Source organism: Oratosquilla oratoria, chromosome 19 (assembly GCF_046742065.1).
Source record: "Oratosquilla oratoria isolate Oo_2021 chromosome 19, ASM4674206v1, whole genome shotgun sequence".
NCBI classification, from domain to species: domain Eukaryota; kingdom Metazoa; phylum Arthropoda; class Malacostraca; order Stomatopoda; family Squillidae; genus Oratosquilla; species Oratosquilla oratoria.
In genome coordinates, this window is record NC_134795.1 from 1,247,449 (window position 1) to 1,266,301 (window position 18,853).

An 18,853-nucleotide genomic window follows, 5' to 3' on the forward strand; every position below is an offset into this window, starting at 1 on the left:
CACACTTCTACGTTTAATGACTCTGCCAAGGGTCGTCCTTCTGTGACCTTCTGAGCTTTCTTAGACGTTCTCTTGGACCTCTCCTCGACGTCCTCGACCGTCTCGCACAGCGGGAGATCCTTCGTCTCCGGCAGGAAAGGGAGGATGCAACCAGCAGTCAACCCGCACATACCGAACACAATGTTGGGAATCAAGTTATGGATCGTACCCTGGAAGTATAAGATATTACTACAAAGATGAATATATGTGAAGATGTGAGAAATTCGCTAGTGGACAGCGATATCAATCACATCATTTTTATGGCCGTCGTGCATAGGACTCGAACCTACCGCTTTGAGATAAGGCTACCGAGACGGTGCCGAGCGGGTTAAGCCTCCTTGGATACACACCACACGGTCCTTATGCTATTTTTCCTACCGTCTAGCTTCTAACACAACTCCCTCCACGTCTCCCACCTTCGTTCCACTAACACACACATGCGCCCGTGGCCCTTAATACACTGGGCACCCACATCGACACGCGGGCATTCCCCCCCCCCCTCTCAGGGTCACCAACTCCGAGCGTCCTTTGCTCCCCCCCTCCCCCAGGGGGAGGATGCCAATTGCGTGTCCCCGTCCGTGCCACATTCACTACATTCACTACATTCACACCACAAAGCTATTCACATTCCTACTAACTTTAGCAATTAGATCACCTTCAAGACCAAGCACATCATGTCTTGAGCAACTTTCAACTGCGTCTTATAATTCACCATAGAAAAAGTCTGTCTCTTATCTATATCATCGTATGGGGCATTGCATGTTATAATAGATACATTAAATTGTCTTGATTTTAATCTAAGTTTACCTAGTCTCTTATTAGTTGGAGAGAATGATTCTACGGCAGAATAAATTTTATTTTGGATATAAAAGGCTACTCCTTGTCGATAATCCCCATCTTTTCTCCCATTGTATAGAACTATATCATCTCCAGTGCTCTGCTCTCTATGGTTGAGTCCTGTGTCTTTTTTAAAAACAGCTACATCAGTTTTACAAAGGATTACAAAGGCGAAGCATGCCGACAGGAGACCTTTTGATCCATATCTAGGTCGGATGCGAAAAAAAAATCATATTAATAATAAAACAATAAATAAAAATCATAATAATGTAAATAACAAATAAAATACATAAATAAATGCATAGGTATAGTTAAATAATAAACAAACAGGTAAATAGTCAATAATAATAAATTGACATATAACTAATAATAAATGAAAATCAGACACACAAATGATAACAAAACAAAAACAAATAATATAAAATAAATTATAATCATTACAGCATCTTACTTACGTATTTATCTAAATGATTCTTAAAGCTTCGAACTGAAATACATTGCACTACCTGTGCAGGAAGTTTATTCCATTCATTAATTACACGGTTGGCAAAGTTGTTTCTACCTACTTCCAAATTGAATCTATTTCCGGACAGTTTGAGACCATTGTTTCTTGTCTGATTCTCATTCAATGTGAAAATTTGGTCACTTTTGATGTTGTCAATTCCCTTTAAAATCTTAAAGACCTGTATCAAGTCACCTCTGAGTCTACGCTTTTTTAGGGAAAACAGATTCATGTGTTTTAGTCGATTTTCGTATGATTTATTTTTGATATTTGGAATCAGTTTTGTGGCTCGCCGTTGTACTTTTTCCAGTCTGTCAATGTCTTTAATGAGATTCGGTGACCATACGGAAACAGCATATTCCAAATGTGGACGAACTAACGACTTATATAGCTTGTTAATGAGTGATGGACTTTTGAAATCAAAAGATCGCGCAATCAGTCCCAGAATCTTATTTGCTTTCTCAGAGGCTGAAATACACTGCTTGGATGATTTGAGGTCGTTACTGATAATTACGCCGAGATCTTTTTCACTATCCACTTTTGTTAACGAATTACCAAATAACTTGTAATCGTACTTACTGTTATTTTTACCTATGTGCATTACCCTTGAACATGGCCATATAGGTAGTCGCTTGATTGATTTTCTTGGTGACAATTACTTAATTCAGCATGTAAAAGAGCCCACAAGATATGGAAACTTACTCGATCTTTTGATCACTAGCCGCGAAAGCATGGTAACTGATGTAGAAGTCGGTGAATCTGTTGCAAATAAAGATCACAACTTAGTTAGATTCAAACTCCTAAACAATTTTAGAATAGATACTTGTGTTTCTAAAATACCCGTTTTCAGTAAAGCTCAGTTCATAGGACTACGTCAGGAGCTTCAGCTTACAGATTGGGAGGCAAAATTAAACGAAAGACCTGTAGATCAGATGTGGGAAATATTTCAAAATACGCTCACTAAGATGATTCAAACTTACATTCCTTTTAAGGACAGACGTCCCCCAAATCAGGCTCGTCCAAAGTGGCTCGACAAAGAAACTGAAAAAAGTATTGCTAAAAAGAGACAGGCTTATAAGAAATATAAGTGCTCGGGTGCATCTAATGACTATGAAAATTATGTATCAATACAGAGAGATTTAAAAAAGACAATAAGGAAAAGAAAACGACAATACGAAATGAACATCGCTGATAAATCCAAAGAGAATCCCAAAGAATTCTATAGTTACATTAGAGATAAAAAGGTTGTTAGAAATCACATTGGTCCACTATTATCTGCTGACGGTCAACTTGAATATTCAAATGAAGGAATGTGTAATATCTTAAACAATTATTTTAGCTCGGTATTCGTAAACGAAACACCTCAAAGTGAATTCCAAACTGAAACCTGTGAAAAGTCTGGGGTAAACTTACTCACTACGGTAAATATAACAAAAGAAAAAATTAAAAGGTGTATAGACAAACTCAAAGTTAATAAAACACCAGGGCCTGAAGATTGGCATCCAAGAATCTTAAAGGAAATGAAAAATGAGATTGTTGTTCCATTAGAAATTATTTTCAAGAAATCCATCATATCCGGAGATGTCCCAAGAGAATGGAAGCTAGCTAACGTTACTCCCATATTCAAAAAAGGTGACAAAAAGAAACCAAATAACTATAGGCCTATAAGTTTGACTTCAATCGTAGGAAAAATAATGGAAACTATCATCAGAGATGCTATCGAACATCATTTAGAAAGTAACCGTTTGATAAATGATAGCCAGCATGGTTTCAGACGGAAACGTTCTTGCGTAACTAACTTACTCGAATTCTACAACACAGTTATCTCGAATTATGACAAAAGAAACAATATAGACTTAATATATCTAGACTTTGCAAAAGCTTTTGATACCGTCCCACACGAAAGACTACTTACTAAATTAGCTTTGCATGGAATAAGTGGTAGCCTATTAGGTTGGACTAGTAATTGGTTGAATGGTCGAAAACAGAGAGTTGTTTTAAATGGAAAAACTTCTGGATGGAAAAGTGTTGCAAGTGGAGTTCCTCAGGGTTCCGTTCTTGGGCCACTTCTATTCATAGTATATATAAATGATATAGACCATGGACTAAAATCTACTGTTTCCAAATTTGCTGATGATACAAAACTGTGCGGAGTGGCAAATGATCACTCAAACCAATTAGATATTCAAGTAGATTTAGATAAATTACAGCAATGGTCTGAAAAGTGGCCAATAAAATTTAACACAAGTAAATGCAAGGTAATGCACATAGGTAAAAATAACAGTAAGTACGATTACAAATTATTTGGTAATTCGTTAACAAAAGTGGATAGTGAAAAGGATCTCGGCGTAATTATCAGTAACGATCTCAAATCATCCAAGCAGTGTATTTCAGCCTCTGAGAAAGCAAATAAGATTCTGGGACTGATTGCGCGATCTTTTGATTTCAAAAGTCCATCACTCATTAACAAGCTATATAAGTCGTTAGTTCGTCCACATTTGGAATATGCTGTTTCCGTATGGTCACCGAATCTCATTAAAGACATTGACAGACTGGAAAAGGTACAACGGCGAGCCACAAAACTGATTCCAAATATCAAAAATAAATCATACGAAAATCGGCTAAAACACATGAATCTGATTTCCTTAAAAAAGCGTAGACTCAGAGGTGACTTGATACAGGTCTTTAAGATTTTAAAGGGAATTGACAACATCAAAAGTGACCAAATTTTCACATTGAATGAGAATCAGACAAGAAACAATGGTCTCAAACTGTCCGGAAATAGATTCAATTTGGAAGTAGGTAGAAACAACTTTGCCAACCGTGTAATTAATGAATGGAATAAACTTCCTGCACAGGTAGTGCAATGTATTTCAGTTCGAAGCTTTAAGAATCATTTAGATAAATACGTAAGTAAGATGCTGTAATGATTATAATTTATTTTATATTATTTGTTTTTGTTTTTTTATCATTTGTCTGTCTGATTTTCATTTATTATTAGTTATATGTCATTTTATTATTATTTACTATTTACCTGTTTGTTTATTATTTAACTATACCTATGCATTTATTTATGTATTTTATTTGTTATTTACATTATTATAGTTTTTATTTATTGTTTTATTATTAATATGATTTTTTTTCGCATCCGACCTAGATATGGATCAAAAGGTCTCCTGTCGGCATGCTCCACCTTTGTAATCCTTTGTAATCCTTGCATTTACTTGTGTTAAATTTCATTAGCCACTTGTCAGACCATTGCTGTAATTTATCTAAATCTTCTTGAATATCTAATTGGTTTGAGTGATCATTTGCCACTCCGCACAGTTTTGTATCATCAGCAAATATGGAAACAGTAGATTTTAGTCCATGGTCTATATCATTTATATATACTATGAATAGAAGTGGCCCAAGAACGGAACCCTGAGGAACTCCACTTGCAACACTTTTCCATCCAGAAGTTTTTCCATTTAAAACAACTCTCTGTTTTCGACCATTCAACCAATTACTAGTCCAACCTAATAGGCTACCACTTATTCCATGCAAAGCTAATTTAGTAAGTAGTCTTTCGTGTGGGACGGTATCAAAAGCTTTTGCAAAGTCTAGATATATTACTGTTTTAGCTGTTCTGGTTCTGTCGTAGTGAAAAATTCACACGTTCCATGCAGCAATTTTTTGTTATTTCCAGTCCAGTTGTCTGATCGTTTCCGAGTCGTCATCAATGTTCGCATTCTAAGGCTGAATTACGGTTTTAGTAACAAGATAAAAAGTCGATGTATACGAGTCACCGGAAGGTGCCACCAGATCTACAGGACTCCACCGGATCTACAAAGTTCCACCAGACCTACAGAATCCCACCGGATCTACAGGAGTCCAACAGATCTACAGTACTCCAATGGATGTACCGGACTCCAGCGAATCTACCGGACTCCAACGATTCTACAGAACTCCACCAGACCTACGGAACTCCACTGGATCTATAGGACTCCACCGTGTACTGACAAAATATCACAATTTGCTTATTCTAGAAAATGAGATTTTTTATATGCTAAGATAACACGGATTGTTACTCCATAGTACCCAATGATGAGTAGGCTAAGCTTTATCTAAGATGAGGAGCACCACTTGCAGATTCATCCACCACCCATCTAAGGTGATACTACAACAATTATGTAGTCAGTCCAAAATATACGTTTTCTATAAAAGTAAAGTGTGAAAGAAAAGAAAATAATATTGCATTTAAGGAAAGACTATACTATATGTTATCCTTCGTTTTCGCCTTGTAACTAAGGGTTCAATCCCCAGTAATAACTGATAACTGCCTCTTGCGCTGGCTTTCCAAGGATATAAGGTAAAACTGATTACTTTGGCTATAGTTATGGGCCTCTAGATGTAATAAGATTTTCGTTTTCTTTTTCAACAGCCAAAGATATATTTTTAACTCGTTCAACATTGTAAACAACATCGACATCGTTTATTGCAATTAAACAGATTCACAAAATGAACTCATCATAGTGAGCTATGAAAAGGACTATCTTCCAACATGGGCAAACTTATCTTATAAATTGTTTTTAACAAAAAGACAATTCTGTATTTTGATAACATATTTTTACCATGCATGTATGTAATATTGTCGGAATACACATATTGAGATGCAATCTGTATTAGTGAACAAACCTTGTCACTGAATTATGGAATCTGGTCTATTTTTTGAGAGCGTTACTTCTGAAATCAGGAGTTGGTCCTCATATTGCTCACTCAAATAGACAGTGTTGACAATATCAACTAAATCACATAGACCTCGGTCCCTCTGACGTGTTTGTCTAACGCCTCCAACAAAGTCATCCTTGAAAATTTCACCCGAGTGTGACTCGTAAGAAAAGACCTATTCTGGGTTTTCATCTCAACAGCGTCGCATAAATTCGCCCACCTCTCATACTTTCGCGCGCAACACTTCCTTGACATTTCTCATAGGGAATAATAATATAAAGACACACTTAAAACTAAACAATACTTATCGTTCCTTTTCTTGCACTGGGGATTTCTGAAATAAAGTATTTTTGTTAATAACCACAACTATACATCTTGATTGTAGTAACCCTTTCCATACCGAATGTCACTTTTGTTTTTATCCTGGTTGCAGCCAAGCTAATCTACACATCTGGCAACCCCACAGGCCATCTCAATAAACCCCCTCCTAGTTAGTGGCATTTTTCATCTTATTCTAACTACCTCAACGCAATTCGATTCATCTCCGTGACCATGAATCTAAAGAAGCCCCATCGAGTTTCATGAGATTAATCAATCTGTCGATTAATTATTACTGCCACAAACCACTATTCAAACAAGTTTCATGACAGGACAATACATGATGTAAGAGAGTTGGATAAGGTGGCGGGAACACAAACAAAATTAGAGAAAGCTAAAATAGTCAAGATGGGATGAAAGGAAACGAAAGACAATGAATTCGATGTTAAAAAAAAAGTCTTGTAATGAGCAAAAGAGGTTAATAATATAAGAAAATATGTCCCAGAGAACAAAAGAAAGAAATTAATTGGCAAATAAACGAATGATGGAATGACCATAACCAGACAGGGTGGAGGTAGAGAAGTTGTCTAAAAGTCGTACAGGAAAAGAGAAATTAAAAAACGTATAGGATCTTGATCGAATAGGACACAGGTAAAGAGGGTTGTGAGAACTAATGATAAGAGGTTGATTAAAAGGTGAAAGATATAGGTTTTTATATATAGGTTTTTATGGAAAACTAAGGACAAAAATTAAGTAGACATAGCCAGGAAGGCGAAGAAAGTAAAGCACAGGGCGGGAATGGCTATGGTACAGAGGGAGGAAATTATGGGGGAGGGATACTTTGAAAAAGAAAAATACTGAAAAGAAGTGTTTTGAAATGAGCGGAAATGACACGCAGTGAGAGGAGAGGAAAGTGGAGGAGGAAACTGAGGGGAAAAAGAGAGATGAACATGTTAGAAATACCAAAAAGGGAGGGGTGTCATTAAGAGAAGGAATACAGGAGCAAATGTTAAGGATGTGGTGGATACTCGTACATACGAATGGGTTCAAAGAATCTTTGGTAAATGCAGAGGGTAAAAAAACTATTCAACGAATGGGAAAAAAGAGGCAGGAAGAAAAGCCAGATTTTTAGAGAAGTAAGCCTACTTAGTATTCCGGGTGTACAAGATGTGCAGAAGAATATTAATTGAAAAAAATAACCTAGAATATAGAGAAAGTGAGAAAAGAACGAGAAGTTAGGAAGGGGAGGGGATGTTTGGATCGAGTGTTTACAATGAGGTAAATCTATGAGAATTTCAGAGATAAGGAATTGTTTGTTTTTCATAGATTTAACTAATACACGTAACAGTATGTATGAAAGATTATCATAGAAAGTGGTGTAAAAAGGCAAGAGCTTTAGGCAGTAATTTTTTTTTTTTTTTTTTTTTTTTTCTTGAGGCAAAGATGTGTGATGTTAACGTAGTTATTAGATATTGTATGGCTGAAATGAGAAAAGATGTTGGAACAACTCAAGGAAAAAATCCATTACAAAAACAACAGTGCAACATCATTAACAAAGATTTCTCCTAGTATCAAGCCTACAACTCCAGAAAACAGGACGATATCAAAAATGCTACTTAAGATAAAGCTAGACGTAAAAACCACTACTCCCTTTCCATCAGAGATGTAGCCATTGCAATATAAAAACTGAAAAAGTGAAAAACCCCGACAATATATCAGACTTCCGTCTATAACACCTCGACCAAATAATAATAAAGGCCATAGCAAATATCTTCACCCACTCCTGAAGCACAACAAAATCCCAACAATTTGGAAGAGAAGTATACATGATTCCCATCTTACAAAAAAAAAAAAAAAAAAAAAAAAAAAAAAAAAAAAAAAAAAAAAAAAAAAAAAAAAAAAAAAAAAAAAAAAAAAAGCAGCCGAATACCCGGCAACCAATCTCCCTCCTATCCACCATATATATATACTCCATTCCAATTAGAAATTACAGTCAATTTCTTCCGTGCAGCACGGTACACTTGGTAGTCCTGCAGACAGGCACCAGCAAATCCTCACCTCACTCAGAAAATATTAAATTTCTCCACTTTATTCATTAGACAGGAAATTTTGGTTTCAATCTTTAGAAAGAGCAGTCATTCTACATAAAAATTCATGAACACGATGGTGCATTCAGATTTCACATAGAAAGCCATAAAAATTAAAATTAAGTATTTCATAAATATTTTGCGTCATGACGCTCGTAGTGCTTGGGAGGGAGAGAGGGAGGGATGGTAGTTGCTGACTCCTTCTCTCCTCCTCCTCCAGTAAAGTATCATCACGTGGCACAGATGCAATAGAGGATAATATAATGGTATATGGAAGGGATTTTCTTCCCGTAGATTTTCTGTATTTTAACATGCCAATCGTGCAAAGCAATCATCGTGATGATTTTTTGGCTTTCGCCAAACTCTCGAAACAGCAAATGGCATTGTTTTTCTTACACCTCTCAGCCATACATCTAAATTTTACCGACAACTGCCACATAGTACATGAGGGGCTCCTTTTTTTTTTTTTTTTTTTTCTTTTCCTTTTTCTTGTCACCCATACTCATTCCAAAGTTCAGCAATGCTGTACTTTGCACCTTTCACAATTTTATGTGATACGTGCTTAGGTTCAACATGAAACCACACATATAACAGAATGAATCTGATGAATTCCTGCATGCTCTTGTAGCCTTGGTCGAGAGCGTTAATATTTATAGTATAAACCTAAACAATAAATAAATAAAATTGTAAGCGACAATTGTAGATGTGTTTTCCGTACCCCATGTATTTCTTCATGTTAGTATAATTTTCTATATCACCAAAATGGTCAATGGCAGAAGAAAAGCAAGTACAGATTTGGAATCAGTGCAAAATTTTGCATAAGGAACAATCAAACAATTAACAGAAACAAAACTTTTGTGAAAATTTGTTACCCAGTGTAATCTCTGGAGACGGTAAATAGTTTATATTGTAAATTCACATTACATAAAAATAGTCTCTTGTAAGAATGACGGAAAGCGAATACTTTCTTATGATAGATTAAATGATGAATAAGTTAGAAGGATGAGGAAGAGGAAGAGGAGAAGGAGGAGGAGAGGAGGAGTCGGCAACTACCATCCCCCCCTCTCTCCCTCCCAAGCGCCAAGGGCGTCATGACGCAAAATATTTATAAAAATACATACATACATACATATACCAAGGCTTTTTTCCCCTTCCAAGGGAGGTAGCCAAAAAGGGAAAGGCATAAAAACACTCCCACCCATTTCATCCCTAAATACACTCCACACTCCTCCCACCCTCCCTCTCATCTGAGCACCACCCCAAAAATACTTAATCTTAATTTCTTATGGCTTTCTATGTAAAATCTGAATGCACCATCGTGTTCAGAAATTCTTATGTAGGAGAACACATGTTTTATTCCACACTTGTTTTCATAATTGCTGTAAACATCGATTGTAGTAAAGATATGTATAAACCGGTATTATTTTCCTTGATTTCAGCTCAACATAATTACTTCGTTTCCTATCCTATCGAGTTTTGAAATCTTAGTTATAGTTGTAGAATGACTACTCTTTCTAATGATTGAAACCAAAATTTCCTGTCTTATGAACAAAGTGGAGAAATATAATATTTTCTGAGTGAGGTGAGGAATTCGCGTGTCGCTGGTGCCTGTGTGGATCAAGAGTGCAGGGCTACCAAGCGTACCGAGCTGCACGGCAGAAATCGACTGTAATTTCTTATTGTAATGGAGTATAAATTGATGGAAGAACAGATCTTAGAAAAAAAAATCAATATACGACCACCTGCCTCATCAAATCAACATGGATCCTAAGAAAGTCACTCCATCGCCATGATACATGTATCACTCAACAAAAAGCCAACACAAGAAAAAAAAATGGTGACAAGAGATATGAATAAGGCATCTAATAGTCCCCTGGCATATCCTATAAAAAATATCACAGAGGATGACAACAACAAAATCAAGAAATGGCCAACAAATTTCTTAGCTGGCAGAGACTATAGAGTATCCCAGAAGAATTTACCATCGGGGAAGTAGGCAAGAACTGGTTTACCAAGAGAGTGATCAACGAATGGAATAGACTTAGTAACCATGTAGGGAGCGCTAAAACTATCAGTTACTTTTAAGAAAACGTTAGGTAGTTTTATGGATGAGAGTGACATGTGGTAATGGACTTGGAACTTCCTAATGTATGCCTTATGGTCTCTTGTAGTCTCCTTCATTCTTATGTTCTCATGTTTCTCAAGGGGCAATACTTGCACTATTGAAACTCTTCACCAGTGGCATCCCTATTATAAATCGAGAGCATCCAATCAAGGCTCTCACCTATGCAGATGACCTTACAATAATAGTCCAGCACAACAATAAAAAAAAAAATCCAAAAATTCTCAAACATAGCAAGGCAATTTAGACCACTGACTGAGACAAAACAGAATGGCACCCACGATTCAGAAATTAATTACACAGGGGAACACTTTTTCAGTAACTTTGAGTTGCATTGGATATTTTAACGGATTTTGAAAGAGTTTTAGGCGCTGATTTCAAATCTGAAATTAGTTTTTCTCTACAAGCTCTAGTTTGTATGCAATTTGAGGTTAATGAAATTGTACATATGTGAACTTGCGTAAACCATGTATAAGCATTTTAACGTCCACATATATAGATAGCTTCTAATATTTTGATCATTCTTCTTTTGTTTCAGTTCAAACATGGCTTCCAGAATGAGACATCATTGCAGAAACAAGCCTGATGCCTTCTGCTACATATGTGGATGCTACACACTCAATCGTCAGAGACGTAACATATCCTCGTTCGTCAAGCGTGCCTACAAGGCATATTTTGAAGTTCATCTTGGTGATCAAGACAAGCAATGGGCTCCTCATGTTGTGTGCCACAATTGTGAGGAAATGCTTCGAGACTGGACCAAAGGAAAACGCAAAGGTCTGCCTTTTGGAGTTCCAATGATTTGGCGCGAACCCACCAACCATGTAACTGACTGTTATTTCTGCATGGTAAACACAACGGGTTTTGGGAAGAAAAACCGACATAAGATTATGTATCCGTACATTCCCTCAGCTATTCGGCCTGTTCCGCACTCTGAAGAAGTACCTGTTCCAGTTTTCAAAGGCTTGCCTTCATTGGACGATAAAGACATTGGACATGATACAAGCCAGCAAGACAGTTGTGACAGTGAATTGTCAGAAAAGTGTTCACAATCGGAGGACTGTTCTTCAGACACTGAACCTTTCCCCGTCCCTAAGCCTCTTCCCCAGGCTGAACTGAATGATTTAGTGCGGGATTTAGGTCTTTCAAAGAAAGCAGCAGAGCTTTTGGCATCAAGATTACAAGGCAGAAATCTTGTTGATCACTCTGTTAAAGTATCATATTTCAGAAAGCGTGACCAGCTTTTTGTGACCTTCTTTTCAAAAGACAGACAGTTTGTTTACTGCCATGACATCCCAGGGCTTCTCAAAGAACTGGGTGTACCTTACTATAGTCCTGCTGAATGGAGACTCTTTTTAGACAGTTCAAAACGCAGTCTAAAGTGTGTTCTTTTACATAATGGCAATGTTTATGGAGCAGTACCTGTCGGTCACTCAGTGCATTTGCGGGAAGACTATGATGATATGAGAATGGTCATGGACTTATTAAAGTATCATGAGCACAATTGGATAATTTGTGTAGACTTAAAGATGGTCAACTTTCTTCTTGGACAACAGAAAGGTTTCACCAAGTTTCCATGTTTCCTCTGTATGTGGGACAGCCGAGCACGAGACAGACATTGGGTCCAGAAGGACTGGCCTATTCTTGACACCCTTGAAGCAGGCATGCCGAATATCATACAAGACCCAATTGTAAACAGAGATAAGATCATCTTTCCTCCTCTTCACATCAAATTAGGTTTGATGAAACAATTTGTCAAGGCACTGGAAACCGAAGGTGAATGTTTCCAACACATCATCACAGCTTTACCAGGGTTATCATTTGAGAAGATCAAAGCAGGCGTGTTTGATGGCCCACAGATTCGAACCCTAATTCGTGATGATCAGTTTGTTGCTAAGATGACCGCTTTAGAAAGGGCAGCATGGTTATCCTTTGTGGCAGTCGTTCAGAACTTCCTTGGAAACAATAAGGCGGAGAACTACAGTGAACTTGTGAACAGAATGCTCCTCGCTTTTCGTGATCTCGGGTGCAACATGATCATCAAGCTTCATTTTTTGAACAGCCACCTTGATCAGTTCCCCGACAACCTGGGGGCTGTGAGTGACGAACAAGGAGAACGATTCCACCAAGACCTAAAGATCATGGAAGAACGCTACCAAGGGCGCTGGGACAAAAGTATGATGGCTGACTACTGCTGGAGCATTAAACGAAATTGCCCAGATGAAATGTACAAACGCAAAAGTTACAAACGCAAATTCCTGCCTGAAAAAAATACACAAAGAAATTGATAAGCTTCCATCAGCTGTGGTGATGTTCTGAAGGATGCTAATCTAACTTTGGGATAGATGTTCTGTTAATGTTCTGTTTCTTTTGCCTTAATAAATGTACAGAAATGGCTTTCATACTGTTTTAAGATTCAAGTGAACAAAAGAATTGTGGCTGATATTGCAATTTCCTATAATAACGAAAATTTAAAAAATAAATAAAAATGTCAAATTGCATAAAATCTGTAGCTTGCAGACAAAACCCGACTTCAGATTTGAAATCAGCACACTCAAGTTGACTATAGAAAAGTCTTTTTTTAAATGCAACAAAATGAGTGTTCCCCAGTGTTATCAGTGAAATTGCTCACCGCAGACAACCATAAATCAAAGAACCATTCAACACTCAAACTGAATGGCCAACTCCTTCCATTGTACAAAAACTGTGAATTCCTAAGCCTCACATTTGGTATACACGTGTTCTTAATCCCACACATCAAGGACCTAACAATAAAAAACCAGCAAGAAAATAAACATGCTAAAACCAACAACAAATGCAGGTATTGGTCAGCAGAAAGAAACACTAATCACAGTCTGCAAACAACTTATAAGAGCCACACTCGACTTCATCTCCAAAGCATAGTTCCCTACGATCAAGAAAACAAAGACATTCTATAAACTGCATAAAATAAAACATTAAAAAATAATACCAGGATGCACTAAAAGCATCCTCAGTGGAACCTCTACACTCAAAAATCAAAATGGTTTCCATTGAGCAGTACTACATATTTCTACGCATGAACTTGAAGTTCACCCACCCATCCCATCACATAACACAAGTACAACAAACTGACCGAAAAAATAAACCAGCAGTATACAACCTAAACATCCATGAAAAAAACATATACACAGTTATACCGAAGGGTGTTATGCAATCTATCAAGCATAGTATATGGCTTTGTTGTTATTCATGCACCAGGAATGATTCGAGTTTCAAGTCACTTGTGCTCCCTGTCTTGCTGCACGGTTGTAAGACACGGACACTGAATGCTTACTTGAAGAGACGTCTCGATGTCCTTGGTACTAAGTGGCTTCGGAGAATCATGGGGTAATGTTAGAATGACTTCGTATCAAACCAGAGACTATACTGTGAGACTCAGTTTAGACCAGTTACCATCAGCATAATTCGTGAATGTCAACTCAGGCTATATGGGCATGTGGCACGTTTCCCTGATGTTGATCCTATTCACAAGGTTGTTTCCGCAAGAGACAACCCTCGAGGAAGAAGAGGACGGTGACGTCCGCAGAGTTCTTGGCTATGGCAGGTTGATCAAACCTGTCGAGAACTGTTTGGAATGAGAAGGGTGCCTGCATGGGAACTTGCTCGGAGAGACTCTGGGGACTGGCATTGGCGTGTGAGTAAACCAACGCGCCCCCTGGCGTATGTCCCAATTGATGATGAATCATATCACAAGATTAGCACTTCAAGATCAACCCCCCAACCTCCATACTCCATATTGCTCCCCTTGGTATCTATCCAACCAAGGAATTCACTTTATGACCATCGAGAACTACACTTGCATGACTGGGATCTGGCCACCACCTAGATTTGAAACGGAATCAACACAGAATAGGCCTGGCCACAGAACCAAACTGCCCCAGATGCAACCACCACAAAAAAGACATAACACCCCATCCTGCGCCCCCCTACCCTATATTTACCGAGTCTACAACAAAACATCTCTTCCTTGCGTGACTTGTGGGCCAATCCGGTGGCCCTTGTCGGTTATTTGGGGTCGCTGTTCTCCTGCAAGAGTGACCTGGGACAATGGGTTGATGGATTCCAGCTGAAAAGGTCAATTGACCGCCAAACCACCAAGATGTAATCACTAGACCATCACTTCTTTAAAAATGCAAATCGTGTACAAAGCATCTTACTCACCAGTACTTCTGTGATATAAGGAGCCAGTATGTAACTGGAGTGCCCTACAAAGGCACACAGAGCCATGCCTTTACCCCTGACGCACGTTGGGTTGAGCTCTGCTATGTATGTGTAATTAATCTGTAAAACAAAAACATATAAAAGTAAGGTAATTGTTAGTTATCAAGGTAGTTGTTAGTTATGAAACTGAAATATAAAGTATACAGAAAACCCACTAACAAAAACGATTTAATTCATTTCTACTCCCACCATAACATCAAGGTCAAGAAAGAAGTACTGATAGGCTTCTTCCTTAGGGCACTCAGAATATGCAGTGAAGAACTCTAAGAAGAGGAGTGATGGTATATCAAGGAAACTTTTATTAAAAATAAAGTTTCCAGAATTCCTTATAGATAGATACAGAAAACAAGCTATCAAGATTCTGGAAGGCCGTCGGCAGCAGGCCGGAACAGTCAAACGTCTCGCGTTACCAATCAGCGACGTCACCACCAACCTGACTTGTATTCTAAAAACCACCAACTTGATATTAGTGTGCCAGACCAGTAGGACAACTAAAGACACCACGAGGACGAAAATAAACATCGGCAAAACGCCGACCAATAAAGCCGGTGTTTATCGGATTCCGTGCTCGGGATGTGAAAATCCTACATTGGGGAAACATCACTCGATCTAAAAACCCGGATACGAGAACACCGATACGACGTCCGCCGTGGTGTCACCACCAACGCGTGCGTTACACACAGGAACGGTAGCACCTACTTGATGGACTGGGAAATGCAGAACATCTGGTACATAAACCCGACATGATCCATAGAAAATGTTTGGAAGCAGCCATCATACATACAAGGAACCAACACAATTGAACAAAACAGGTTCAATATCTCACCCCACCTAATTCCTTTAATACCTATTGCCCATAAAAATTTAAGCCATCCCTAGTTGCCCTCCATACCACCCCAACCCCAGCAGACATTTGCCCACCCTTCTTATTTTCTTCTTCCTTTTGTTCCTCGAATGTGAGCCAATGTCCTTCGCCCACCCAATTGTTCCATCTTATCCTTAACATCTCCTGTTCCCAGACATTTGGTCCACCTTCTCCTTAACCTTCCCTAATATTCAGTGACCTCCTCCCCCCTACCTCCCTTCCTCTCTCCTCCCTCCCTCTCCCGTTCCCCTAGTTCTTCTTATCTAATCTCAGTCATGTGTATCACGACTATGTTCTTGAAAGAGCTGTAACAAGTGAAACGTCGTACTAATAAAGGCTCCGTCCTCACATGGCGTTTATTTTGATACTCACACACACACACACACACACATGGCGGAGCTTCTAAAAATGTTCAATCTGTCTTAAGAAACATACAACTTGTCGGAAGGCGCGCCTAATACGGGATTAGATGAAATTGAGATTAGATCTTCCAATGTTACGTGAAGCGTGGTCGGGGACTAGTACAGTCCTTTTGAACCATCACAGGTAGCATGGTCGCTAACGTCTTGACCTCGTGATTTTCGACGCACGGGCCAGGGTTCGTATCCCATGGCGGAGCTTCTAAAAATGTTCAATCTGTCTTAAGAAACATACAACTTGTCGGAAGGCGCGCCTAATACGGGATTAGATGAAATTGAGATTAGATCTTCCAATGTTACGTGAAGCGTGGTCGGGGACTAGTACAGTCCTTTTGAACCATCACAGGTAGCATGGTCGCTAACGTCTTGACCTCGTGATTTTCGACGCACGGGCCAGGGTTCGTATCCCATGGCGGAGCTTCTAAAAATGTTCAATCTGTCTTAAGAAACATACAACTTGTCGGAAGGCGCGCCTAATACGGGATTAGATGAAATTGAGATTAGATCTTCCAATGTTACGTGAAGCGTGGTCGGGGACTAGTACAGTCCTTTTGAACCATCACAGGTAGCATGGTCGCTAACGTCTTGACCTCGTGATTTTCGACGCACGGGCCAGGGTTCGTATCCCATGGCGGAGCTTCTAAAAATGTTCAATCTGTCTTAAGAAACATACAACTTGTCGGAAGGCGCGCCTAATACGGGATTAGATGAAATTGAGATTAGATCTTCCAATGTTACGTGAAGCGTGGTCGGGGACTAGTACAGTCCTTTTGAACCATCACAGGTAGCATGGTCGCTAACGTCTTGACCTCGTGATTTTCGACGCACGGGCCAGGGTTCGTATCCCATGGCGGAGCTTCTAAAAATGTTCAATCTGTCTTAAGAAACATACAACTTGTCGGAAGGCGCGCCTAATACGGGATTAGATGAAATTGAGATTAGATCTTCCAATGTTACGTGAAGCGTGGTCGGGGACTAGTACAGTCCTTTTGAACCATCACAGGTAGCATGGTCGCTAACGTCTTGACCTCGTGATTTTCGACGCACGGGCCAGGGTTCGTATCCCATGGCGGAGCTTCTAAAAATGTTCAATATATATGTATATATACTGTATATATACGTATATATATACATACATATATATATATATATTACATATGTCCAGCGGGCAATTTTCATTTGTTCCTCTTAGAACATGCTCCATTTAGAACTTACCTGCGCCAGATGCTAGTGAATAATGGTTACTCTAATCAAGACTTTGATAGTGTAACTAAGGACTTACTAGAACGTAAGGTTGCTGTGAAAACACCAGACCAAGCCAAGACCGTCACTTTATTTTATCAGAATACTTTTTGTAGCTCTTACCGACAAGATGAGAAACAGATAAAAGACATCATACATAGAAATTGTAAGCAAATGGGTGATTATGATCATTTAAGAGTAACCATATTCTACGACAACCCCCGTACCTGTTCCGTTGTTATGAAAAACAATCTGTCTGGCAATGGCGGCATATTATTGAGAACCAATGTTATATATGAATACCGTTGTACTTCTGGGGACTGCGCACCCGTAATTCTACATACATTGGGTTCACGACATGCCAGCTGACTCGGCGGTTGTCCCTAAATTTACAACAAGGAGCAATTAAACAACATCACCTCCAATACCACCAGGCTGTAATTGATAAGGAGACTATCGTGAAAAACACTTTACCAAAATAAAGGAATTAAAAATGCTTGAAGCCATCCACATAAGGGAGAGAGCTCTAACAATCAACATTCAATCCAACATGATTTCTGCCATCTCGCTATTTAATTCTTCCTCTAGATTTGGAGCCCAACGACAGCAACACCCACCTCCTTCCTCTCCCCCTCCTCCACCTCACCAACCCCAACTTGACCAACGTGATGTCCTCGCGAGACGACCGATCTTACCTGACTCCCCCCTCTTCCTCCCCCTTCCCCTCCCTCTCTAGGGCGAAGTGTCCGCCTACGCAGAGGGTCAAGCTCCTTCCAGCGTTCCCAAGTGGCCTATATTTAATCCATGTTGTCTGTACAATATTGTCAATTGTGTACCATGTAGCTTTGTAAAAATTCTTGTAAACTATTCTGAAGATGACTCCCTGAAGTCGAAACGTCAAATTAGATATGGAAGACTATGGAGGGCTTGTATTTGCCCCCCCCCCCCCCCGAAATGAGATCTACTGTGAGAAAAATTGAAAATCTCAGTAAGAAGATTAAACAGTGCCTAAATGCTGTCGTGTTTAACAAAGTATATATATATATATATATATATATATGTTGAGACATTCTGACAGGTTGATGTAAGCGGAATAGGAAACACAGGAGTCTTGGTCTTGAGTTTATTCCTGACTAGTTTCGCAGGTATGCTTTTTCAAAGGAATATGTGTACAAACGGGCTGTGGGCATTATATACATGGGGTGGACCTCACCACCTCTCCGAGTTACCATAGTTGGTGGCGAATGTGAACATCACATTGTGGCTCACGTAACAATGAAGACATTTTTACAATTAAATATGATAACACTAATACCAAAGAAATTATTAATAGAAAATGTAACAATAGTAACGATGAAGATAAATATTTAAATAATAATATTAACAATAATAACAAAAATGATAGTAGCAATACAGGAAATAATTACAATAAAATAAAATAAAAGTAAT

General features: G+C 38.7%; 1 protein-coding gene across 1 annotated transcript in view; it reads right to left on the reverse strand.

The window, feature by feature from the left end:
- Nucleotides 1-18,853, reverse strand: part of LOC143035978 (organic cation transporter protein-like) — a 43,430-nt gene that overhangs the window by 148 nt on the left and 24,429 nt on the right. The window contains exons 8-9 of the mRNA XM_076203252.1: nt 14,819-14,938; nt 1-209 (exon numbers count right to left, since the gene is read on the reverse strand). The exon at nt 1-209 is cut by the window's left edge and continues 148 nt beyond it. Coding sequence (XP_076059367.1) covers nt 1-209; nt 14,819-14,938 — 329 coding nt within the window. The remainder of the gene's footprint in view (nt 210-14,818; nt 14,939-18,853) is intronic.